We start from the raw sequence: 26,862 nt of genomic DNA, 5'->3' as shown, positions 1-26,862 counted from the left end.
GTAAATTTCAATTACCCTCAAAGGAAATATTATTTTGTAGGTTTGTGTGTGTCTCTACAGTGAAATGGACACTTGCCAACATTTACTGATAAAAATCCAATCCTTCCAAAGCCTGTTTAAAAGAGATGTGTGCAAGGAAAGAACAATGTAACATAATTGCTTGACATCTCAATACTGACAGGAAACTAACAATTAATGTTTTTCTTCTGATCATATTTCAGTGTGGGCAACTTTTTAAAATCAAGTTTTGAAAACTTGTGTTCCAGGTTTTCTTCTGGTTAATTGAAAGCTGTCATGCATGTAACCAAGTCTGGCAAAGTGTGCTGCTGGAGTCAGAGCAAAACTTACTAACTTCAGCCATCACAGTACTGCCAGAGAACCTTCAAAGTTAGAAGTATACAGTTTCACTTCTATAGCAGCTAGAACAGAGGGAGGCAGAGTATTTTGAGCTGAATTTTGGTGTACCTGCAGTAAATCCAAATTCAACACAATCAGGAAGTATGATTTTATTGGTCATTTTGAAACAAACACTAACCTTGAAATTTTAATATTTTTAAAATATAATAGCTCCCTGTATGAAGTTAGTCTGATTCCTTCCATTTACTTCCACAATGAAGATGAAAGCATATCTTATTCAGAAGGATTTTTCTGCCCTCGAACAGTACAACACACGTCATGTTTTTCTAGTAGAGATTAGATGAATTTCATATTTCCTCTAACTATGGAACACCGCATATAATCCTCAGTAAATTGTCAGCAGGAATTTATATATGCTCTTGTGGCAGAAACAAGGTTGGAGAGTTAATATCTTTTATTGCACTAACTTCTGTAGGTGAAAGACAAGCTTCTGAGCTACACAGAGCTCTTCAGGTGTAGCGGAGGAAAAGCCCTGCATAGCTCAAAATATTACCTCACTCACCTTGTTTCTCTAATGTCCTGGGAACAACACTGCAACCAATAATGGAATATATGCTCTTCTGTTATTTACAATAGTTTGTGTATCTGACTCATCTCTTTAATTTTAGAACAGTTTGATAGACTTTATATTTACTGGTCTGATTTTATTGTGGATGGAAGTACATTGAAATGTGTTTAATAATGAGCTGTTTAGTATTCTCTTCCAAAATATGGGAGTAGTGTAATCTTATACTGCTGTGCTTGAATAAATGTGTTTAAACATGCACATAGGAGTAAACCTTACTTTTTAAAAAATGTGAAGATGTGAATCTGGGCTGCAGTGCTCTCACCGCAGTAAGACAAATTCTGCTTCTAAGAGTCTAGCCTTGAATTTCAGAGGGATAAGCCTCAGTCCTTTTGGGATATAAGTGGGAGTTACTTATAGACTAGAGCAGTGGTTTGAAATTGCAGCTAGACATTAGTTCCTTCCTCTTACTGCTCCCCCTTGGCTAGAATGTAGAAAAGCTGAAAGTTGGGGTAATATTAAATCTATCACTTTATCAATTTAGAAACTGATATAAAGGTGCTTATTTCTAGAAACTTATGTAAATAAGCTTCATTAACGTAAGTACCTTTTATACCAGTATGGCTGCATCTACTCTAGGGACTAGTATTACTTTAACTGCTGGCTATTAAAGCAAATGCAAAAATTCCATAGACAAGCTCTATGAGAAGAACTTCTTCTGGAAGTTAGCTCTAATTCAGGGAGTTAGAGGGGGATTGGGTCTAGAACCATCTTGTCCAGAGCTGCTTCTGACCCCTCACTCCACACCCTCAGCTTGGAGGAAAATTTAAAGAGTTAAGAAACCTAACCCCTGAAAAAAATCTAAGGTAAAACTTTTTCCTCCTATAGCTGCTCAGATTTCCCCAGGACTTCCAGAAGAGGGGGAGAAGGTTCTGGTTATTTTTAGAATGCTGAAAAGGGTATTTTGCATTGTCTGCAGCCAAACTCTGGAGCATTTGTTCCAGTTGATGAGAAAATAAAGCTAGTCCTATGCACACATCCATTATTAAGTTTAATCTTGTAGGATAAGCTCATGAAAAGACTTAAGGGGTTGTTGGAAACAAATTCACATTTTACAAGCTCCCCCCTCCCAAAAAACAACTCTCTGTCCCCTGCCTGGTGGCTGTCCTTGCAGCCATGGCCACATTGGCTAAGGATGCAATTGCTGCCTTGTATGGGGGTCTTTGAGTTCTTTGCCCTCTCTGATGTCGTTGTACTGCAGCTGTATAACTACTCTAGCATGGAGTGCAACTGTAATGATTCATGGATGTCTTTTCATGGAACAGAACTGAGCATGTTTGACTAATTCACTTCCCTGTCTTACATAAAAATGCCCAACACACGTGGTGGGTTTAAATAATAGGCTAAATTAAGAACTTTCCTGAGGGCAAGATGTTTTGCTGTGCAATAATATCCTAAGGAAATGATGGAAGGAGGAGGTTGGTTGGCATACTTTAAACTAAGATGCTATTACATGGAAAACGAACAAGGACTGATCTAGATTCTGCATTCTTGTTTTGGAACATATTGTCTCAACGCCTGAGCAGGTAAAATAAATACAGTACTTATACTATGGTAACTACTTATCCATATTGCTTTTTGGTTTGTAACATTATGAATAAAAACCCAGGTTATAGATGTATCTTTTGTGTAATTCTGTTGATGAACAGGTGCTCAAATAAGGTGTGAGGCATCAGAAGTATTAAATTGCCCCAAGTTCAACTTCACTCAAGACTGGTTTACCAGAGCACCAAAAAAAAAAAAAAAAGACTGCCAGCAAGATCCCTAATTCAGTGTTGAATTAACTCTATTTGATGATAGTCCTACATACCTGTACATTGCCTCTAGACTATGTGGTTGATATGAAGGGATGGGGGGGGAGAGACATGGGTGTATTAATGCAGCACCTCTAATCCCATTTGACTGATGCACAAAATCAGCATATATGTATTTCTTAGTACATTTGGGGAGTTTTGAGTGCTCCCTGATAACTTAAAAAAACTGCATAACCTTTGCTCTATGATAAGTTTGTAGGGGTCATACATAATGAACACTGAATTGTGCTTCCAAAAATGTGTTTGGGAAGTGGGTATTCCCCTCTAAAAGTAGTACACAAAACAAAATTCTGTTTCAGTTTACCATTTAATAGTGAAACACATTGAAAAGTTTTGATTTACTTATTTTAAAAAAACCCACAAAGCAGTAACTTTCTTGCCTTATTTAGTTTCACGGTTTATTGTAGTAACCCACACAAGCATTAGAGTTGTGTATTTTTTAGTTTTAATCTTCGAGTTCTTCAGGATTGCTGCTTGCTTCAGGCAGCTGGAGCATTTTCATAAATATTCCATACTGTCTTGAGCTGAGGTAAATTCCAAATGCAGCCTGCAGAAGGATAGCAAAACTCATCTTCTTAAAGATTGGTTGAGAGACTTTAATCCAGAAGCGTAACATATTCTCTTTCCCAGGCAAGGGAGCTGAGCTGTACCTATACAGAACACAGGACAGTACAACTTAGTCTTGTTACTTTACCACCGATTTTCCCCTATCTCCCTCTTTAAAATTACACAAATTTTAGGTGTTGGGTATATCTACAAAGCAATTGGACAGCTTTGGCTGGCCCATGCCAGCCAACTCGGGTTTACAGAGCTGAGGACGCAGGGTTGTTTCATTGCTGTGTTGGGCTTGGGCTGCAGCCCAGGCTCTAGGTCCCAGAGCTCAGGCTCCATTCTGAGCTGGAAGTCTACACAGCAATGAAACAGCCTCGTGAACCTGAGTCGGCCAGCCATGGGTTTTTTGTTCCTGTGTAGACATACCCTTACTAGCTTTTTTGGGTACTAGGAACCAGTGATCTAGTATTCCAGATTAGAAGTAAAGTATTAATACTTGCCATGATTATAAGGCTCAACTTCAAATTGCTTTACAGACCAGTCCTTAGAATGCCCCTGGGGGGTAAAGTATACCCTCATTTTGTCAAGTGGAGGCAGAGAGGTAATTTGCCTAGGATCACAAAAGGGAGTCAACATTGAGATGGGAGCTCATGTGCCCGGCTCTCTGTCCTCAGTTCCTGGATCTGTTCCTTAATCTTGTTCCGTTCCAATTGATTAGCACTATGCTTAGTTATCCACCTTCTGTTCAAAGACCTTCAAACATTAGGTTAGCCATATTTTAGGCAACTCTGGTTTTCCTATAGAAGAGATGTCCCACTCAGCCTGCCGAACTCATCACACAGCAGGGGCTAGGCAGGATAAGATTTATGAATGCTGCTCTGCAATCTTACTTATTCCACCCATTGTAAAACTTTTTTGCTCTGTAATATCCAAAAAGACTGAAATAGCCAATTACGCTTTGAGAAGAACTGTGTATAATTAATTTGTCCCAAGAAACCAAAGTATAACAAAATTTCACATACCTGGCTGCAAGTCCTGCATTTATAGGAATGGCCAAGAAAATGGGATATAGACCACCTATAACAGACCCAATTAATCCTCCTCTCACTAAGGCACAGGTTGCACACATTAGATCACCTAGGTGACAAACAAGTCATTTCACAGTTAAGATACAGTATCTACATTGTTTTTACATTTTAACCTGAGCTTAAAGAAGCAGGCTCTCTGAAGTGAAATATATTGTCAGCGGAAATGGCTATGATGAACTGGAACTAGAAGAGATTAAGTAGAAGAGTCTACCTAGTGTATTATGACACCCCTCCACCGTTCAGCTCTATAGAGTTTCCAATCAAATATAACCCAATTTGTATGGCTGTAATTGCACCTAAACTTAAGTGCCAGGATGCAACAAACAGTTTTACATAAGCATTACTGATTCAAAGGGGAGTTGCAAACACAGATCCATTGATGGTGAAGTGTTCAAAAATTAGTGGGGCGTGTCATAGAAAAATCGGTTCCATCCATATCCCCTCACCTACACGCCATTCAGGTTGAAGAATGTTTTAGGTATATGCATAAATGTAAAAGTGGTGTCTTCTGACATTGTTCTGTGCACCTGGCAGTTCATGTACAAGGTGAGGTTTTCAACACTACATTGCTTCACTGTTTTGCAATAAGCATAAGCTTTTCTGGTATTGTATATAACACGCTGACAGTTTTTATGACATGGGACCTTTGAAAACAGTGCCCTTCATAAGGAATTAAAAATTTACCTGACATTAAAGGTACGGTTACAGCACCGTGGTAAATTGCTGCTGTTGTGAGGAATGGAAGAACAGCCATTGGCAAGCTAGAAGCAATCCGAGCCTCTGTCACATTTAGGATGCGTCTGAAAAAACTGTTTGCTATTAAACCGCAAAAGCCTCCATTTATTCCTAGGAAGTATGATCCATGTGTTAAGAGTTTCCTGTGGGGGGGAAAATTAGGTTAAAATGTTAAGCAACTGTGTGGTGTACAGGATATCTGTTTGTTCAGTCTTATGTCTTTGGGAACATGCTGTATTAAATTACTACTCTGAAGATGATCTAAAATGGAGTCATCCTGCTTTCAGAAGCAACTAGGTACAGTATTCTCTGCTGTATGCCTGAAGTTCCTGTGATAGTGGTAAGGATCAGGGAAGAACAAGTAGGTACACCTTGAAGTAGGCACAACTGGCCAGTGAATTACATGGAGGGGTTATCTTCTAAAACTGAGATTCTACAATTATAGGGGACCACAGGCATATCCAGACAGATGGTATAGGCAACTCAGAGGTAAAAATACTGTTTTTGAGGAACAACAGTCTGATTTGGTACAGTAAATGCTGTGGGTGTTGGAAATGATCTTACGCTTCCCTCTGGTAACATTCTAATAAAAACATTAGGTTATGTGAGAAGCCCCTATACAAAAAACTGTCTGGAAAAAATTACGTTCATTGAAGTTTAGCCTTGGTATTACACAGCAAAAGCAAACCACTTAGGCCGGAGTGGGTAATAATTTTTACAGGGAGGCCACTCCACGAATTTTAGTACATCATCAGGGGCCGCATATTTCTATTACAGGGATCAGCAACCTTTGGCACACGGCCTATCAGGGAAACTGCTGGCGGGCCGGGATAGTTTGTTTACCTGTAGTGTCCACAGGTTTGGCTGATCGCAGCTCCCACTGGCCGCAGTTTGCCGTTCCAAGCCAATGGGGGCTGCGGGAAGCAGCATGGGCCAAGGGATGTACTGGACACCGCTTCCCGCAGCCCCCATAGGCATGGAATGGTGAACCGTGGCCAGTGGAAGCTGCGAGCGGCCGAACCTGCAGATGCTGCAGGTAAACAAACCGTCCTGGCCTGCCAGCGGCTTTCCCTGACGGGCTGCATGCCAAAGGTTGCCGATCCTTGATCTACTACATTAACGGAGGGTGGGCGGGGTCTGGGAGGGAGTTTGGGTTCAGGAGGCGGTTCTGACCTGGAGTAGGGGGCTGGAGTGCGAGAGGGGGTGCAAGGCACAGGCTCTGACCAGGAGGCGCTTACCATAGGCCCCTCCCGATGCGGCAGGGCGCAGGCAGGCGGGCTGCTGTTGGCACATCTCTGCGTACCCCTTGGGAGGAAGGCGCTAGCAGGTCTCTGTGCACTGCCCATGCCTGCATGCACCACCCCCGCAGCTCCCGTTGGCCAGTTTCCGGCCAATGGGAGTGGTGAGGACAGTGCTGGGGGTGGGGGCAGCATGTGGAGCCCCCCACCAGGGGTGTGCAGAGACATGCCAGCAACAGCTGGCCGCTTCCAGGAGCGGCATGGGGTCATGGCAGGCAGGCTGTGAGCACTCCATTGTGCTGCAGGATTTTCAGCTGCCTGGAGGTCATGAGGGGGCAGCCAAAGAGCCTGGCAGGCTCGACAGAAATGTTAGATGGGCTGGAACTGGCCCACGAGCTGTATTTTGCCCACCTCTGACTTAGGCAATACAGGGTTTTAGATCCCAATTCATTTTTTTCCCAAGTCCATATTAACTATTAAAAGCTGCATCCCACTTGTTTTAACCAAGACATATGCCATCCAACCTTAAGCAGAACTCTCTATTGAACTCAATCAAGTATTCTTTAAAATGGTCCGCAGAGCAGTGATAAAATTACTTATTTATATTCTAGTAGTTCCTGAAATGTGCTAGGGGTTATATGAACAGATACTGTAAGATGACACATCCTTGCCTCGATGAGTTTACAGTCTAAGTATAAAAAGACAAAGGTACATACAAACAAAACATCCAAGGTGAGGTAAGAACGCATCTTGGCTTCAATCCTAACTAGGTGTATTCAGTTCAGCGTGATCAAATTTAATGCATGCATTAGAGTGGTTACAGGATGAAGGAACTCATTAGACCGCATCTCCCCTTCCTATTCTATCCCAATTATCCCTCTGTTTGCCCTTTGGTTCAGATGTCCAGCCTATTTGCTTTGACTCTACAGTACCCCAAGTTGCGGAAGTTTAACAAACAAAAATAGGCAGAGGTGGGTTGAAAAAAAAGAAAAAGGTCAGAGGTTAATACGTAATAGACAAGTGTTATGTAAACAAACTGGATGTAGTAAGGATTATATACTGCTAATTAATTGCAAAAATGACTTTTATCTGAATCATCAGGTTGTGCATAAGACAGCTTGTGCGACTGCATCACTTCCACAATGTCACCTTCAATTCTTCCTCCCCTTTTCCAACTTAGGTTTGTTACACACGTTGCATCTTAAGAAAAATGACTACCAAAACTTACAAAGGAGACACACAAAGTGGGTGAGCTTTTATTGGACCAATTTCTGTTGGTGCAAAAGCTTTCGAGCATCACCGAACTCTTCCTCAGGTATGGAGAAGATTAAACTAGAGGGTCCAGGCTCAATACAAGGTGGGATAGATTGTTAAACATAAGGGATTCACACATTTTAAATGGTTTCCTACAATGAAGTGGGCAATTAACACCTCTTCGGTGGTAGGACAATGGAGGGCTAGTAGGAACAAGCTGTGTAACAAGTTGTTGTAATGGGCCCTAAAATCAGTAAAAAGAAAAGGAGGACTTGTGGCACCTTAGAGACTAACAAATCTATTTGAGCATAGGTTTCAGAGTAACAGCCGTGTTAGTCTGTATTCGCAAAAAGAAAAGGAGTACTTGTGGCACCTTAGAGACTAACCAGTTTATTTGAGCATGAGCTTTCGTGAGCTACAGCTCACTTCATCAGATACATACCGTGGAAACTGCAGCAGACTTTATATATACACAGAGAATATGAAACAATACCTCCTCCCACCCCACTGTCCTGCTGGTAATAGCTTATCTAAAGTAATCGTCAGGTTAGGCCATTTCCAGCACAAATCCAGGTTTTCTCACCCTCCACCCCCCCACACAAATTCACTCTCCTGCTGGTGATAGCCCATCCAAAGTGACAACTCTTTACACAATGTGCATGATAATGAAGTTAGGCCATTTCCTGCACAAATCCAGGTTCTCTCACTCCCTCACCCCCCTCCAAAAACCCACCCCCATACACACACAGACTCACTCTCCTGCTGGTAATAGCTCGTCCAAACTGACCACTCTCCAAGTTTAAATCCAAGTTAAACAGGACAGTGGGGTGGGAGGAGGTATTGTTTCATATTCTCTGTGTATATATAAAGCTCATGCTCAAATAAACTGGTTAGTCTCTAAGGTGCCACAAGTACTCCTTTTCTATTTGAGCATAAGCTTTCGTGAGCTACAGTTCACTTAGAATATAGAATATCAGGGTTGGAAGGGACCTCAGGAGGTCATCTAGTCCAACCCCCTGCTCAAAGCAGGACCAATCCCCAATTTTTGCCCCAGATCCCTAAATGGCCCCCTGAAGGACTGAACTCACAAACCTGGGTTTAGCAGGCCAATGCTCAAACCACTGAGCTATCCTTCCCCCTCACTTCATTGGATGCAAAATCATTGTCCTGGTTAAGCATCCAGCAGAATGAGAAGTCTGAACTCCCAGGCTCACGTTTTGAAGGTGTTCTGCAGGTTTCCTTTAAGGATGAGGCCGGTGAGCGATACAGGCGATTACTTTGTGAAAAGTGTTCACTCACGGAGGGTAGGGTGTTTTTGTCCGATCATTTTTATGTGAGTTCATTGGAGAGCCTAGTGATTGATTGGTTTCATACACAATTTGTTGTTGGGGGTATTTGATGCCCTGAATGTGGTACACCATATGTTGTGATGAGCATACGCAGGACCCATAAATCCTGAAAGGTGTGTTGTGGGGGGTATTGATCATTATAGCAGTGGAGATTGTCTGCAAGTTTTGCATTTGTTGTTCTGGCAGGGACTGGTGCCGCTTTGAGTTGATGTGTCCTGGTCTGTGGGAAGCTTGGCAAGGTTGGGGTATTTGAAGGCCAGAAAAGGGGCAGGGGGTTGTGAAAGATTTAGTTGAGGATGTGGTCCCCGTTTACTATGGGTTATAATTATTTGCTTTTACCATGTATGGGTTCTAGTGCAGGGTGGTAGGTGACAGCTAGGGGTGTGCTGTTAATTTTTTTCCCCCTCCTTATTGAAGCACAATCTATAGGGATATTGGGGTGGCCTGTTCCATGATGCGATCTACTTCTCTGGTGGAGTGTCCTTAATTGGGTAAGGCAGTTTTAACTGTGTATCCTGGACTGTCTCTTCAGAGTATATTCTCTAGTACTGAGAGCCTGGCAGTAGATAATAGATTGCCTGGTGTGTCTGGGACTGTTACTGAGTTGTGGAGGTAGGTGTGGTAATCTGTGGGCTTCTTGTATATAGTTGCCTGTATGGTACATTATTGAAGCTGGTTGTGGTGTCCAAAAAGTTGATGCTGGTGCCAGAGCGTTCTAGAGAGAGTCTGATGGATGGGTGCTGGTTGTTGAAGTTGTGGTGGAAATCTGAGGGAGTGTGAAGGTATAAGGATAATTCCTTTGGGGTCCAAGGCCTACAGCTGGCTGGCTGATTAGCCCCACCCTATGCACCTGAGAAAGAGCTTGTCTACACTGGCACTTTACAGCGCTGCAACGTTCTCGCTTAGGGGTGTGAAAACACACACGCCTCAGCTCAGCAAGTTCAAGTGCTGTAAAGCGCCATTGTAGACAGTACACCAGTGCTGGTAGCTACGCCCCTCATGGAGGTGATTTTTTTAGAGCTCTCCAAACGCTGTGCTGCGACGACGTAAGCCATGTTAAAGCGCTGCCACGGCAGTGCTTTAACATTGCCAGTGTAGACTAGCCCAAAAAGTTGCAATTTAATTAGCTAATCCTTATAAAAGAAGCCAGCAGGAAATGGGGTGGGGGAGAAGAGAAGATAGAAATATCCTCCAGAAAGTTGACAGCGCTGACTGCTAGTGGAGCTGTTGCAAGGAGGAACTACTCTAGAAACCAAACAGACAGCTGGGAGATTGTGTGGAGTACTTTATTGCTGAGACTCTGAGGTAAGAGCCAAGAAATTTTGGTTACTGGTGTGAGGGACTGAGGCTACGTCTACGCTACAGACCTTACAGCAGCACAGCTGTACTGCTGTAAGGTCTCCCATGTAGCCGCTCAATGCTGACAGGAGAGAGCTCTCCCGTTGGCATATTTAAAACCACCCCCAACAAGTTGTGGTAACTATGTCAGCGGGGGAGCATCTCCTGCTGACACAGTGCTGTCCACACCAGTGCTTTTGTTGGTGAAACTTATGTCGGTCCGGAGGATGGGTTTTTTCCCATGCTCCTGACCAACAAAAATGCTTATTTAGACACAGCCAGACTTGGGAAATGGACAAGTCAGCCTGCACAGACCTTGACGGAAGAATCTGCAAGGTTTAGATTTTGTACGGTAAGGCGGCTTAAATAAAAGAACTAACCATGCTGCGAACTGCTTCCTTGGATTCCTTGAGAGAGCACTCAGACAGAATTAACCCAAGGAGTGAGCTGACTCAGCAAGAGCAAAGCCTGGTCCGGTAGAAGGAGGCACTATAAGACAGGCCCTAATCCTTGTACTGAGAGTTTAGGTTGTCTGTCCAGAGGATGAAAACATCATTGATGTATCTCAGGTATATCATTGGATTCAGGGTGCATTTTTCCAGAAATTCTTCCTAGAGGTGACCCATGAAGAGGTTAACATATTGCATTATCCACAGCTGTTCCTATGGTTTGGAACAAACGTTTGTTGTTAAATGTAAAGTTACTATGGGTAAGAATGAAATGGATGAGTTTGGTGATGTGTTTGAGGTGGATTTCTAAGCACTGTTTATTATTTTGTAGGTATTTGAGACAGGCAGTGATGCTCTCATGGTAAGGAATGTTGGTATATAAGGAGGCGGTGGGCAGTGATGGTGTTCTGAAGGAGGCTGTTAATGTTGTACAGTTTCTGGAGGAAGACGGTTGTGTGGTGAGTGGCTTGAGGATGGTTTCTATGAGTACTGATATTCCTTCAGTAAAAGTGCCATGGCCAGATATGATGGGTCTGCCTGGGTTCCCTTGTTTGTGTATCTTAGGAAGCATGTAGAAAGTCCATGGGGTGGGTTTGTGGGGATTGAGTTTGTAGAGAGTTTCTCTTTGAGTTGTTTGGGAAAGGATTTGATGATATCCTTCAATTCCAGTGTGAACTGTGGTGTGGGGTCTTCTAGGAGTTCTTTATTGTAGGTGGGGTCAGAGAACTGTTGATTGGCTTCTTTGACTTAGTCATCATGACAGAGAACTATGCTGGTACCTCCTGTGTCTGCTGGTTTGAGCACTATGTGGGGATAGGATTTCCGGATTGGTATCGCTATCCTCTTAGTGGCGGATGTGATATTTAAGGATTTCAGTCTCCCCCTTCCCCGCCTTGAAGCAATCCGTGTAATGATCCAGTGTATGGTTTCATCCACTGGGGGGTTCCAGTCAGATGATTCTATTTTCTTATGACTGGTGGTAGGGATGTGGTAGTTGCAGGTGGTGTCATCTTGTTTGTGAAACACTTCCTTGAGTTGGCAAAAGCATTGTTCTAGTTCGCCACATATTAGTTTTTCTCATATCCTGGGACCAACATGGCTACACCACCACTGCTTAACTGCTACCGTTCCAGAAGTCACAATCTTTGTAGCAGTTGATGTGGGTTAAGCTCTCCACAGGCAGCATGTGATGGGATGTACAGGGTCATTCCCTGTCCCCTAGGGCAGGGGTTCTCACAACATTGGCCTCAGAGTACAGCTACTAACTCTCGCTCGTGGCTGCACTGACACTTTTTCCTAAAATACTTAATTAACTTCAGGAAAAACAATTAAATATGCACAAATACACATCCAAATCATTGTAGTTTATATATGTACGGTTATTTTGCAGACTCAGTAATAAAACTAACTATGTGAAAAGTGATATTTGTATATTCGTTAATGTCACTTTCGCAGCACACTTAGTAGCTACCTGGGAGCCTGTGAAAAGTGATATTAACAAATATACAAGTATCACTTTTCACAGCAGATTTAGTAGCTATCTGGGAGATTGTGAAAAGTGATACTTGTATGTTTGTTAATATCACTTTTCTCAGCAAGCCACAGGACCCAGCCCTGATCCAGACGATTGACGGGGGAGGCAATGGTGGGATGGATGCGGGGCTGCAGGAGGCAGCAGGGGCCTGGGGTGATGGGAGTGGGTGATAAGCCTCACGGCCAAAGCTAGGGGTGGGTGTCTGCTGCGATGCAGCCAGGGCTGGGGCTCAGAGCCCACGGCCAGAGCCAAGAGCCAGGGACAGGAACTGCATGGCTGGAGTCAGGGACTGGAGCCTGCTGTTGCACAGCTAGAGGTGTGGGTCAGTGCCTGGGACCACTCCCTGCTGCCGCATTGCCAGAGTCCGGAGCTGGAGCCTGCGCTAGCTGCTGTGAGGCCAAGGATTGGCACCCAGGGCCAGCTCCCGCCGCTGCATGGCCGGAGCCCAGGACCAGAGCTGTGGCTGGGAGCCTGCTGTCATGCGGCGGGGGCAGGCGATCAGCGCAAGGGGCTGGGCGGCTGGAGATGGGGAGGGGGGACAGCACCTGCAAGGGTCGGTGCCCAAAGCCCCGCAGTGGGAGCCTGCTGCGGGGCTTTGGCGGCTGGAGCCAGTGCTCGCCACTGCACGGCCAGAATTGGGGGGCCAGAGACTGAAACCCCACAGCTGGAGCCGGGAGTTGTTACCCGAAGCCCTGTGGTTGGAGCCCGCTGCTGTGCAGCTAGGGGTCGGCGCCTAGGGCCAGCACTCGCCACAGTGCGGCTGGAGCCTGGGACAGGCATAAGGGACCAGCGCCAGTTGCCACACAGCTGGAACCAGGGCCAAGGGGGAGGTGTCAGTACCTGCTGCCCTGTGGTTGGAGCCCAGGGCCACATGGCCAGGCTCCTCAAGTCCCGCCGCTGGAGTCTGCCGCCCAAACCCCCTTCCCCAAGGTGGGTCAAGAACTCACCTTGCTCCTGCAGTGTTGTGCCCCACCTGTTTCCAGAGGCGGTGCAGGGGAGCGCATCCAGGAGCAACAGGGAGTGAGGGAACCATGCTTCCCCTACCCCCAATCACCACTCAGGGGGCTGTCATGGCTGCACGAAAAGCCTGTGGTGGCCGCATTTGAGAAACACTGCCTACTGGGTGTTCTGCAGTCCTGCCTCACTATTCCATTGGTGTCCCTGTGAGACCCTGCTGATCCAGGCAGTGCTGTAGGGGTTTTGAGGTGAAATCCCAGCAGGGGTTTTCAGAGTCCAAGGCAATGAGTCCAGCTGAACCTAGTCAAGCTTGAACACTTAAAAAGTTTATAAGGGGAAAAAAGGGATTTTTGCTGCTGAGAAGTCAGCAAAGGGGGCTGTAGAGGCAGAAGTGCTACGCTATTTATAGAGGTTTTTGTTCTGCAGGTCAAGGATTTGAGCAGAATGGAGGAAAAGAGGATGACAGGACTGGCTGAACTACAACTTTGTGCATTAAATGTGACTTCACAGAGGGCTCCTTTCTCCTGACCATAGCCTCTTGTTAGATTTCTCTCCAGAAACCTAGGCTCTGGTCCTGCCACCACATTGCAGGGCAATCTCAGAATAAGGTCCAGGCCTTTGGCAGCTGCTCTCTTCCATGGTCCACCATAACAAGTGTAACATGCAGAATGGAAGACACTAGTCTAACAAATTTTTCCTCAGACTTTTAGTTCAGTCTAACAGTACGAACTGAGAAGGGAACGATGATTATCTAGATACAGGGCAAAGGCTCATTTGCTGACCACGTTAAGATTAGAAGCTTATCTGATGAAGTGAGCTGTAGCTCACGAAAGCTCATGCTCAAATAAATTGGTTAGTCTCTAAGGTGCCACAAGTACTCCTTTTTTTTTTGCAAATACAGACTAACACGGCTGTTACTCTGAAAGCTTTGTTTTATAACTGATTGGTGTTGAGCAACTAGGTGCTTGGCAATAGGTTCCAATATATGGGTTTTATCATGGCTTTTCCACAGCATTCCTCCTGGTTCCCCAGCTGTTCTGGGGAGGGAGTATGATGCACCGAGCTTACACCCGACAGAGCAATTTCCCTGAAATCATCATTTACATTTCAAACGTGATTCAGTATCTTTGAAAATTATCCATCAATTTACAAACACAAGAACAAAAAAGGAAGTCACAAAAGCTACTTAGTTGGTAAAACAAATGAAGACAGGAGCATCACTTACTGGTCTGCTTCTGGAAGCCGAACGAACATTTTTAGCAGAGCTTCATTTTTGTTTGTATGTCGAAGCCTTGCATTTTCCTGTGGTGAATTTAGTTCAAGCTCTCTCCCTGACATTTTAAGGCTCTGGATCATAAAGTGAGAAGGAACAAGGCAAGTTTTGGTTAAATGACATTGCCACAACATAACCAGATAACTTTTGCATGACAAGCAGGCAAATGATACGAGCTAATGCTTTAACCTCTCAAGAATGTAAAAGCCCTCAAAAAACCGAAAGGACATGATCCAGCTAAAAATGTCTGGGGAATTTTTGGGTATGCAAGCCCTGTTAAGCTGCCCTGTTCAGCAGGAAAGTCTGCCTGCCATAAGATTCTGAGAGAACATAAATCCTCAGTTAACAGGTGATTAGTAGATCATGATCTCCCCTATTCTCCTCCTCTGCTCTACAACCAATAAGTAGTCAGATGGGCTCAGATAGTGCAAGGATTTTGTTTAAACCAAGTGATCATACTTGATGAGGCATTCTGATCAGTGTTGATGTACTTGTGTTATTTTTAAATTAAGGAAAGGATGAGCAGTGGGGAGAGTTTCCTAAAGTTTCAGGCCATATATGGCTCAATTTTTCCTCCCTGGTTCCTGAAGCTAGACATAGATGTATTTATTTTTAAAGCATTTACTTTAAGTATTGATGGGTAAGACCCTGATCCTGCAAACAAAAACACTGAACATTCTAGCACGAGTGGTGCCATAGAAATCAATGGGACTACTCACAGTAATGAAGTTAAACCTTTGTGTAAGTGACTACAGGAACAGCACCTAAGACTAAGGGCTGCTTTAAAATGCCTTTTTTGACCGGCCTTAGGAACAGACTTGCACCCAGGAAAGAATATAACATAACAGATGCAAGGTGGGTGAGGCAATCTCTCTCCCCATCCATCTCTACTTTCCACCTAAGATAACAAAAGAAACAGCCTATGGACTTTGGGAGCAGATCCTGGCCTGAGAATTTGGCAAGTAATATACTGAAAACATGTGGTAAGGGACCTCACCTTGAATCAAGTCCAGTTTGTTAAGTATAGAAGGAGTTTTCATCTTTATTTTTCTTGTAACTATTTCTAACTTCAATGCCTCATGACTTGTACTCACTTAAAATTTCTTTTTGTAGTTAAGTAAACCTGTTTTATTCTTTAATTAAAAGTAATCCAGTAGTCTTTAAGGTGCCACTGCACTCCTTGTTGTTTTGTGGATACGGCTACCCCCGATACCAGTTTAATACTATTCACATAAGGAGAGTTGCTTTTGCTTGTACTGTATCTATTTTTTATGTACTATAACCTTCAGGACGTCAGCAATAATCTCCCAAGTGAGCGTCCAATGGCTCTGCCTCTACCTTCCTTCCACCCTGTTTTAAGGTCTCTTTCTGTTCGTGTCTTCATGCAGCAGCCAACCACCAGCGGCTCCCGCTGCCTTGCCAGGGTCCCACCCCTACTGATCTCTCCTGCAAGCGCACAGGCCCAGCGGGGCCTTGCGGACAGGTCGCCCACGAGCTGTGTAGCTTCCCCCTTGGAGCTGGGCGGATGCGACCTTGGTCTGTCTCAGCGTGACCTCCTCAGGCACCGTGAAGCAGAGTCGTGCCCCGCTGCCCTGTCTTACCTTGTGCTGGGTGTCCTACCCCAGCTGCCACTGCTCCTTCTTCGGGTATGGCAGCGCCACCCGTACAGGCCCCCCAACATGGCCCCGCCCCGTCACACGGAGTCCTCCGCTGGGGGCCGCCATCTTGACCAGTCATATGACCTAGACACGCCCATCCCGACTCCCCCTCGGAAGGCGTCGATGATTGGGCGGGCCCGAAGGTCCAGCATAGCTACTCCTGATTGGCCACGGAGTTGGAGGCGGGGCGGGATCGGTGCTGGGCCCGGTTCTTGTTGCTAGGGGAGGAGGATAGCGACGGCATCGGCGGCTAGTCCATGGAGACGGGGCTGAGCGGGGACCCGGCAGCTGGAGACGCGGAGACTCCCCCTAGCCGTGCCCTCAATGGGGGCCCCTCAGCCCTGGGGGTAACCGGCTGACCCGGGCGGAGGCAGCGGCCGCTCCAGGCCTGCCCCAGGCCTCAGCATCCTCCTAGGTGCTGCCTGCGGGCCCCTCGCGCCCAGCCTCCAGCGACTCCCAGCCTCGCTTAGCCACCTGCCAGCTCCCTGCCCCCCTCCCCACTGCTTCCTCGTCCTCCAGCCCCTCCCGGGCCCCGCACTCTCCCCCCGCCTCTCTCCAGCCTGCCCGGCTCCCCCCTCACCTCGCTGCGCCGCAGCCCAGAACCCAACGGGCCCGCCCTGCACGGACCGTCCCCGGGACAGACGGAAGAGGACGGGGGAAAAGATCTATCTGTGTGGTGGGAAACAGAGAGAGAGAGAGAGAGGCCCGGGTCTGAATGGTGAACATTAAAGAGTAGAACAGAACAGCCCCCAAACACAGTGTCCATCTCTCCTAGAAGATAAATGCAAAGCAGGGTTATGTAACGTGCACCACGGCTCCTCATGCATGCAGGGAAACACTTGGAGGCTGCATGACATTTTCATACCTTTCTTAACAATCTAGATGGGTGAAATGCAACTCTTTTCTGCAGAAAAAGGGGGAGAGAAGGGCTTATACTGAGGCCAAGCAGCTGCGCCCGTGTGTGTGGGGAAACTGTGGACTCATTTCATGGCTTGCTTTTTTATTCCACTGATACTGCAGGATTTCTGAAAATTAACCTTTTGTGAAGCTCTGCTCCAAACCCTCTCTGCTCCACCTTCATGAGGCGGCTGCTTTGCAAGGAAAGAAATGGCATGAAGTAAATGGCTCCAGAATAAAGCAAGCTGCTCTGCCAAAGTGCCCAGTGAGCAGCACGGTCACTTTAATAATTCCCTTTCAAGGGATTGCTTTCCTACTTTTCAATCCTCTCTTTTAATACATGGGAGGATCAGAGGGACATTAAAGACCATAAGGCTGGGTGGAGAGAATACAAATGAAAGTGACTGAGGAGTGACTTCTATTGGGTAAGAGTGTGAGATTTGAAAGCATTTGTGCAGTGAGGAAAAAAGGGACCTTTTTAGTCTGCTGTGTATGCACCCAGTACAGCTATACATAACTAGCAAAATTCACCCAAGTTCCAGTGAAAGGAGTTTATACAATTATTCTGGATTGCTTTTGTTTTCCCCCAGAAATTTATTTGGATTATTTGGGAATTTTTGTCCTGAAACTCAGATGGCTTTGAACTTGTTCAGGTGGAATATTAAGACAGCTGCCTAGAGATGGACTGTGCCTTAATTGTCTTACATAAAGTTGTTTAACTGACAAACTTTTGCTGCCAGAAGAGGAGTTATAATAGGGTTTTATATGCCAAGGAGCATTTTCTCTTGTATTTTTATAGATTGAAAAATATTTTACAGATATTGAAAACCACTCTTGGAAAATTCAAAATTCTTCTTTTTTCTTCTTTTTTTCTTATTCTGTGGGAGGCACTGGTAGTTTAACTGGAGGAAATAGTGAGTACAGCTAGAAAAGCAAGACTGAAGCAGTATTTCCTAACTGAACTGCTTAAGTGATCTGAACAAATACCTAGTTCCTGAGCTCACAAGGCGATCCCAGTGGGACATCATTGATACCAGTAAATAAGCACTTGCATCCAGTACCAGAAGTAAGACCAAGAATGCCAGTCAAGAAGAAAGGTGGGCTATGAAGTTTCCTATCTCATTTTACATCTACGTTTTCTAGGTTGTAGATGTCTAGTACTTGCAATTTTAAATGTAAAAGCATTTCAGTGGGGGAGTGATTTGTTTTTCTTTTGCAGGGAGGGAAACAATTTATGCATTTACAATTGTAGTTAAAAAAACCCTCACACATTTAGTAGAATGTTTTAAGATTTGTCATGTCATATTTGATCTTGATAGTATGTTTTGTAAAAATCAGCCTTTACAAAACTTAAAACCGTGGCCAAGAGAGGGTTTTAAATTAAATTATGTATCTCAAATAATTCCAATAGAAACAGAGCATAAATAGCGGAAAGTAAGCCATAAAATATTTGTTTTAATATTCTAAGGTGGTGGCTGTAACATTAGTTAGATTTGTTTTTGTTTTTTAAAAAAGTTTAACCCAATACCTTTTCTTGAAACATACAGCAGGTAACTCCACCAGCAGTAGCAGTAAAAATAAATGTAAAAACTCATTTCAGTGCACTTTGTCAGTAAAAGTTTCAACCTTTGTGTTATCCAAAAATGTTTTTAATTATGAGAGCTACATGATTTTAACAAGCTTTGGGGTTTCTGCATGTTCGGATATAAAAGGTTATATTACTTTAATAACTGTAGCAAAGTTGCGTTTTAAAAAAAACAGCACCATGTTTTGCCTCTTATACTTTTAGGTTCACCACATAAATACTTGTTTGCTGTGTTGATGTAGCTGTGTTGGTCTCAGAATATGAGTGTCTTATCTCCCTCATATAAATATTTAACACTTTGTGACTACACTGGATTTAGACACAGCTTTGGTAAAGTGCAGTTTACAGTGATCATGCTAGCAATTGTTGGTAAATACTTATGATTTCTCCAAAAACTTTTATGCTATAAATGTTTCTCTGTGTCTTGCAAACACAGGACAGTAATTTAACATGTTAGTTTAGATTACAAAATGTGCAGATAAAACAAAGAATGGCAAATAACTGTTCTCATGCAGATCACCTGTCTAGAACTTAAGGCTCTTGACATGGCACAGCCAATGTATGGAATAAAGAACTAAAGTGAGAGATATTAGTAAAATATGGACACAGCTAACTTCAGTATAACTCAAAATTAATTTCTTTCACAAAAATAGCTTCTTCTACCTCTGGTCCATGATTCAAAATTTCTGATGTAAATAATTGTAAAACCAAACAGATTATTATGAAGGTTTATATAAAAATTCCACTTAAAGTTTTACTTTGATCATATTGTAGACATTGCAGAATAGAAACAAAATATCAAAACGGTATAATGATTTAATAAATAATATTAGTTACCAATTTAGTTAATTATTTTTAATTAACCATAGTAAACATGGGAATATTTATGGAGGAAAATAACCCCCTCATAATGGCCCTTTAAGTCATCCTGTTGTGCTGTGAACACGTCATCTTACTCCACTATGAGGCTTACATATTATACTTGTTCACAACAGGTGAGTTAAGTGCCATTTGAAAGATAAAGCTTTAACTCTGAATTGTACATTTTTCTGTATGGATGCCTTTCGGAATTGGATGTTGAACTGTAGCTCAATCACAAGATACCCATTTGATGCTGGAATTACTGAGTGAAATTCCATTGTTTGTGTTACTCAGATCATCAGAGTAGTTGATCATAATGATCCCTTCTGACCTTAAAAATCTCAGAATCTATATATTTCCTGTCTCTGTTTCAAGACAGCCTAACTCAGATTTTTAATGTAGTTCTTACACTATAATTTTTACCAGTCTACTTTAAGAACATATATTTTGAAAATTTTAAAATGTGCAGTTGGTAGAGCAAAATGGCTCCTTTGGCACAATTTAGCCTCTCATATCAATTAGTGTATTAGAGATGTCAGTATGAAGATATTTGTATTTAAATATTAAAAGCTGTTATTAAAATGTGATTACATATGTACAGAAGGGGATTGAAAAATGTTAGTGAATCAGCTACTTTATTTACTGATTTTGAGTTACTTAAATTTATAGTCTGTAATAGGCTTACTCTCACAAAATGTAATTAAAGGGATGCTATCAACGTGAACATCTCACTTCCATTTACAAGTAATAATGGGGGGAAAATGAGGGTTTTTTTCCCTCAAGTTTTGCAGATTGTTTTGCTTTATGCCTTTCACTGTTTTATTGACAATCAGTTTCATTTCTGGTCTTATGCAGTAAGGAGCCCATATCTACTGTCTTCCCCAGCAGATAACAGCAGAAAACACGTGTGTGTACTTTCCCCAGCCTCTGAAAGCGTTTGTGTCCTGGTGGCAGCAGCAGCAGCGGTACTACGGAAAGTGAAGGAGTTAGCAGGGAGATACGCGCACAGAGAGGGCAGGGAGAGGGGTGATCCTAACATGCATTATGCTGGTCTTGAGTTTAACCAAAATATCCTTCAAAAATCATCAGATGAGCAGAAAAAACGGTACACATTTAAAAACAAAACAATTCAAAATCCTGACATTCTGTTATCAGGAGGCTGTATCAGAACATTGAATTATTTGAAACTACAGTAATTCCTCACTTAGTGTTGTAGTTTTGTTCCTGAAAAATGCGACTTTAAGTGAAATGATGTTAAGCGAATCCAATTTCCCCATAAGAATTAATGTAAATAGGGGGGGTTAGGTTCCAGGGAAATTTTTTTCACCAGACAAAAGACTATATTATATATATAGTGTGTGTGTGTGCGTGTGTGTGTATGTGTATACACACACAGTATAAGTTTTAAACAAACAATTTAATACTGGTACACAGCGATGATGATTGTGGAGCTTGGTTGAGGTAGTGAAGTCAGAGGGTGGGATATTTCCTAGGGAATGTCTTACTGCTAAATGATGAACTAGCAATCAGCTGAGCCCTCAAGAGTTAACCCATTGTTGTTAATGTAGCCTCACACTATACAAGGCAGCATGAATGGAGGGTGGGGAGACAGCATGGCAGACAGAAATACACACCGTGTGTGAGAGGGAGAGAGATGCGCATTGCTCCTTTAAGTACACTGCCTTTTTAAGTAGATCAGCAAGTTGAGACAGAAGCTGCTGCCAGGAAGCTCCTTCCAGCCTGAGCCCTGTTGTGTCCCCCTCTGCTCTATGGAAATGGGGTAAGCGGGGTGCAGGAGCAGGGGGGAGGGGGACACCCTGACCCCCCCCACCTCCGTACAGCAAGCAGGAGGCTGCGGGGAGCAGCTCCAAGGCAAAGGGCAGGAGCAGCACATGACAGTGGGGGGAGGGTCAGCTGAACTGCTGGCAATTGATAACCTGCTGGCTGGCTGCTGCACAGGGAACTTAGGGGAATGGGGAGCTGATGGGGGGCTGCCGGTCCACCCTGGTTCCAAGCCCCCACCAGCTAGCTCCAACGGGCTGCTGTTCCTGCAAGCAGTGGACAAAGCAGGCAGCTGCCAAACGACATTATAAGGGAGCATTGCACAACTTTAAAGGAGCATGTTTTCTAATTGATCAGCAACGTAACAACGTTAACAGGACAACTTTAAGTGAGGAGTTACTGTAGTTACTTTTCAGTTGTGTCCCCCTTTAAAGAGCAAGGAATATGTTAGAAATTTTATTTTGGAGGGAATGCTCCTTTTTCACCATTAGACTGCAAACATCACACAAATCCTGACGGACTTCTATGCCTTGCCTTACCTGTTTAAAGCAGGTAAGCATTACAGGACTGCCTTTTCCTTTTCAAAACTAGTCTTATTGGCCAATTCAGCTAACGTGAAAAGTTTAGGCTATTTGTAGTCAGTAAAAATACTTAATTAAAATATCTGAATAACAAACGGGTGTTTTCTGGGTGTGAAATAAGGCAAGCCTGCCATTGGTTCTAATCCAGTTTATGCCAGTATATGATTGTCTGATGGCTTGAGTGAAATGAGTTGGTGGTCTCAGTCCACTCCATAAGGAGATAAATGTCCACATGGTTAAGAACACCGAGTTGGCACCCTTGCTATCAGTCTCAACAAAGAGACCAGTGACTGAAATGAGCCTGAAGTATCCTTTCACTACTTCAGGTGCTTCCTTCAGCGAAGATGAGGCATTTTAGGGATATTTGCACTGCTGTAACTGTTCCAATGACTTCAGTCTCTGGGGTTTTCAATTCCTCACCTTTCACTGGCTCTAAATACACTTTAACAAAATTAAAATCAAATCAAATACTCTTTACTACCGTCACGTTTATTTGTTGGACATCACACTTTAGACACTATGATTGCACAAGCTTATTAAGTGAATAAACACACTCCTTTCCTTTATTGCATACTACACTTTAGCAAACATAAACTAGAAATAAAGAGATAGGTATGAAGCAAAGATGCTATATACCAATGTATACTACCCATTGCTATCCCAAACAATGAGATAATGCTGGTGTTATGGTATATCTTAAAGGTGACCTAATGACAAAATAATATACTTCCTCATTAGACTATGGAAACATTTAGCACAGAAACTAAAGTCAGCTTTTCAAATTCCTTTTGGAGTCCCCCAAGGTCACATCAGTTGGCTCCTGCAAGCGATGAGGGCCTATATTTATTTTTGTATTTGCCTGATCTTTCGATATATTTACAAAATAGAATAAAAGCATGAAACATAACTCAATTGCTTCTTTCTGTGACATCACAGCTATTGAAATAGCCTGCTTTATCATGTAGCCAGTTCACAGGTGCTCTTGTAAATAAATTTTGTTTTCCATGTACATTTTTTCAAAGTTTCTATGATGATATATAAAACACTTTCTAAGACATGCCATATTAAACAAATCAATAAAAAAGGATTTAATATGAGCACACATGAGCCTCCAGTGTGCTAAAGCAGAGCCTACTGGTAATGATGACATCATTAAATGATGAATGTTGTGGTGGAACAACACATAGCATTGCTGGCCTGTGACATGACATCAGTGGAAAAGAAGAGAGCTAAAAAGAAACGCTGAACTTTAAAATTTTCATACCTGATTGCCTAAAGTTAGGCTTTTAAATACATATTATAGATATCTAAATAGAAGTAGTCTGGTTTTCAGAAGTGCTGAGAATGTCAGCTGCCATTGAATTCATTTGGAGTTGCAGGGATCTGCATCTTTACAAATCTGGCTAGTTCTATTTAGATATCTAAAATATGTATTTAGAATCCTAACATTAGGCACCCAGGTTTGAAAATTGTGTTTTTAGTGGTGTAAATGCTCCTCTTAACCTTGTGAGTGGGAAATCAAGTACATACTGAAGTAATGGATTTTGGTAGTTCCTTTTCACCTTTAACAAAATGCTGATCCCACATATGTACTGTCTAAAGTTTTTGCTGTCCTTTTAGTTGCTGAAACGTTCTAGAATGTATTTTTGTCAAATGACGTGCAGGCATGAAGCCCCATTTTTCACACCAAGTTCTATTAAATTGACTGTCACTTTCTACTGTGAAATTGACTAGGAGCAGTGCAAAGCTGATGGTTAGGATCAGAGGTTGTGACTACAATAAGAGCAATTTCAGTTTTGTGGGAGTTAAACATGTGGCAGCAAATTTTTATATTAACCTTTTCAGACTCTTCAATTTAAATCATTGGCTACTAGCATGACTAATCTCTTTCCAATCCTGTAGTTTTTCAGTGACAGAAGCTACTACTATCAATAAGAAGTTCTGTGTATAGAAGGACTGCAGAAGTAGAAGTAGTATATAACAAATATTTGTTACATAAATTCATACTGGGAAGCAGCCTAATCGAAGTAGGCACTGGACTGGGAGTTAGGAGATTTAAGGACTTTTCCCAGTTTGGCCATTGTTTTGCTTTGTGACATGTCACTTAAACTTTCTGTGCTTTAGTTCAGTGTCTCGCAACCTTTCCAGACTACTGTACCCCTTTCAGGAGTCTGATTTGTCTTGTGTACCCCAAGTTTCACCTCACTTAAAAACTACTTGCTTACAAAATCAGACTTAAAAATACAAAAGTGTCACAGCACACTATTACTGAAAAATTGCTTACTTTGTCATTATAAAATAAATCAATTGGAATATAAATATTGTACTTACATTTCAGTGTATAGTATATAGAACTGTATAAAAAAGTCGCCTGTATGAAATTTTAGTTTGTACTGACTTTGCTAAATTGATAAATTACACAGTAGTAAATCACCAGGACCAGTTGGCATTCACCCAAGAGTTCTGAAGGAACTCAAATGTGAAATTGAAGAACTACTACTATCATTTAAATCTGCTTCTGTACCAGATGATTGGAGGATAGCTAATGTGATACCAATTTTTAAAAAAGGCTCCAGAGGTGATCCCGGTAATTACAGGCCTAACTTCAGTACCGGGCATACTGGTTGAAACTATAATAAAGAACAGAATTATCAGACACATAGATGAATACGTTTTGTTGGGGAAGAATCAACATGGTTTTTGTAAAGGGAAATCCTGCCTTACCAATCTACTAGAATTCTTTGAGGGGGTCAACTAACATGTGGACAAGGGTGATCAAGTGTATGTAGTGTACTTAGATTTTCAGAAAGCCTTTGACAAGGTCCCTCACCAAAGGCTCTTAAGCAAAGCAAGCTGACATGGGATAAGAGGGAAGGTCCTCATGGAATATGGCAACCTTTTTTGAAAGGAGGTAGCGCTATGTGGAATTCTCTGTATTATAATGTTTGTCAGCCCCTGCTGAAGAAGAAACTTTCAGCAGTGAACAATAGCAGGGAAAAAATATCATTAACTCTACAAAAAACTATTTCAAAAGTAGCATCTGCAAAATATTTCTGTGAGTTTTAACTATAAGGGGAAGTTAGAAGCATCTGCATTATTCCCTTAAGATCATTCAGGAGAAAGAAACAGGCTTGATGCTAAATTACGTAAAGGACCCATTTTTAAAACTTATTAACCCATTAGCTAACTAATGTTCTTGTAAATTCTCAGAAAAAATAGTTCAGTACTCCAAGACAAAGTGGATGAATCCCCGCTTTAAGTGCAAAACCTTAACTGTGGGACCATGAGCCACACTTCTATAGGAACAACTATTATTTGAATTTTTAATCCCCATTTCAATTGTGTGCATAGTTATGATCAGCCTTAGACTGAAGATAAGTAGAATATTCCTTTCTAAATCTGTGTGGCCACATTCTCACCTTTCTTCACAAAGAAGCAAGGTAAAACCTTTCAAGGAAAGACTTTCATTTTCTGGTCTCACAGAGCTCTGTTACATTCACCCAGGATAGGGCTTGTGGTAGCACGGAATAGCTGATGTGTCAACAAAAACATGCATTGGTTGGAAGACTCTGGAAAGTCACTGATTTCTATCTGCCAGTTTCCCTCTTTGTAGGGGTCATGACTTCCCTCTCTGCACTGATAACATATCTCTCTCCTAGGCCATGCTGCATTTAGCTCACTCCACCTGTCTGTATTCATGTCACACATAGAGTGTGCTACTAAAGTTAATGATAGTCAGAGCAACTTTGCTTACATGGCATTTAGCTGTGTTAATTGCATCAGCTTTAAATGTGAATGTACTGCATACGGCTGCTGTTCTACAACTGCTCCCCTGAGTTGGCTCACTCCATCTTTTTGCAGCATACTATTTGGAGTACCTATAGTAGTTGTACAGAGATTGCAACAACTATGTGATGGTGTATGAAAGGAGGATAATGCACAGCTGCCTTTCCTCATCACTTGGACCTCCTGATAAGCTTATGTGAAACTAGTAGAGTTTTGCTTGGCATCTGGGTTCTTGATTTTTGCCTTAATATACAAGAACATATGGTGCTGTTTGGTCCTGTAAAATTTGCTGCTGTACCTGTAGAGCAATTTTTTAAAGAGGATACGGGGTGATATACATCTGCATATCTGAGGACAGTAACAAGATTCAGATGAAGGTTATGTCACAAGTAAATATTTCCTAAATTCAAATTTTGTGGAGAGCTAACTTTTCATACATGCTGGTTACACATTGTGTCTCTTGCTAGGCAATGAGACCATATCTCTTACTGAGAATGGATTGCAGCCAAGCCTTCATTGAATCACATTAACATAAATCCAGGAATATCTTTAATATTTTTAATAGTATCTATTATTTACAAAGCAACATTTACAAAAGAAAGCAATACTCAGAATTCTGTAAGCATGTCTGTGTTGTGGCAATGTTAGATTTTGTTTCATATAAATTTAGACGTAAAAGGTACAGTGGAAAGCTACTGAAATGCTCCTCATCTCTCACTATTCATTTCTTGGTGATAGAAGCCATAGATATAAGCCTGTCTGCCAATTCTTTGTAGACCTATGTGTGTAACAGATACTGCTGTTCATTTGTTCCTTTTTTCCTAGCAGGCCAGATTAGAGGTTGACCAATCTACCTGTTTTACCTGTTCTCAATGCATATTGTTTTAAAACATCATCATCTCTCATATCTTGAGGTGATGTTAGTGCTCATCACATTCTATAATAAATAGCACTTTCATTATTCACCCACTCTTTGAAGGGTTATAAACATATATATCAATCCTTATGTTGCCTCTTCTGGGTAGTTGAGTAACATCCCATTGTACAGAAGAAGAGACTGAGACACAGGGATGTTTTTGTGGCTAGCATAAAGTTGCACATTTGCTATTTCCCAGTTCATTTGTGCAGTCCGCTAGGCCACACTGACTC

General features: G+C 42.6%; 2 protein-coding genes across 6 annotated transcripts in view; one reads left to right on the top strand and one right to left on the bottom strand.

Moving 5' to 3' along the window:
- Positions 1 to 3,164: 3,164 nt before the first annotated feature.
- LOC144259548 (transmembrane protein 126A-like) lies at positions 3,165 to 16,293 on the bottom strand. 5 transcript variants are annotated; one of them, XM_077807855.1, is made up of 6 exons: positions 16,165 to 16,293; positions 14,516 to 14,637; positions 5,121 to 5,314; positions 4,371 to 4,485; positions 3,849 to 3,958; positions 3,308 to 3,446 (listed from the first exon to the last, which is right to left on the bottom strand). In XM_077807855.1, the coding sequence occupies exons 2-6, from the start codon at positions 14,626 to 14,628 to the stop codon at positions 3,364 to 3,366; spliced, it is 615 nt and encodes a 204-aa protein (XP_077663981.1). In that variant the 5' UTR covers positions 14,629 to 14,637; positions 16,165 to 16,293; the 3' UTR covers positions 3,308 to 3,363. The 5 variants fall into 5 exon arrangements, with proteins under 5 accessions (XP_077663966.1, XP_077663973.1, XP_077663989.1 ...); XM_077807840.1 differs by lacking the exon at positions 3,849 to 3,958 and having other exon boundaries at positions 3,165 to 3,446; XM_077807847.1 differs by lacking the exons at positions 3,849 to 3,958; positions 16,165 to 16,293 and adding an exon at positions 15,561 to 16,027 and having other exon boundaries at positions 3,165 to 3,446.
- The window catches only part of DLG2 (discs large MAGUK scaffold protein 2), a 1,498,860-nt gene continuing 1,488,277 nt past the window's right edge, over positions 16,280 to 26,862 (top strand). The window contains exons 1-2 of the mRNA XM_077807758.1: positions 16,280 to 17,543; positions 18,016 to 18,215. Coding sequence (XP_077663884.1) covers positions 18,197 to 18,215 — 19 coding nt within the window. The 5' untranslated portion in view covers positions 16,280 to 17,543; positions 18,016 to 18,196. The remainder of the gene's footprint in view (positions 17,544 to 18,015; positions 18,216 to 26,862) is intronic.

This window comes from Eretmochelys imbricata, chromosome 1, assembly GCF_965152235.1.
Source record: "Eretmochelys imbricata isolate rEreImb1 chromosome 1, rEreImb1.hap1, whole genome shotgun sequence".
Classification (NCBI taxonomy): Eukaryota; Metazoa; Chordata; order Testudines; family Cheloniidae; genus Eretmochelys; species Eretmochelys imbricata.
This window is presented reverse-complemented; position numbering and strand designations above follow the sequence as displayed.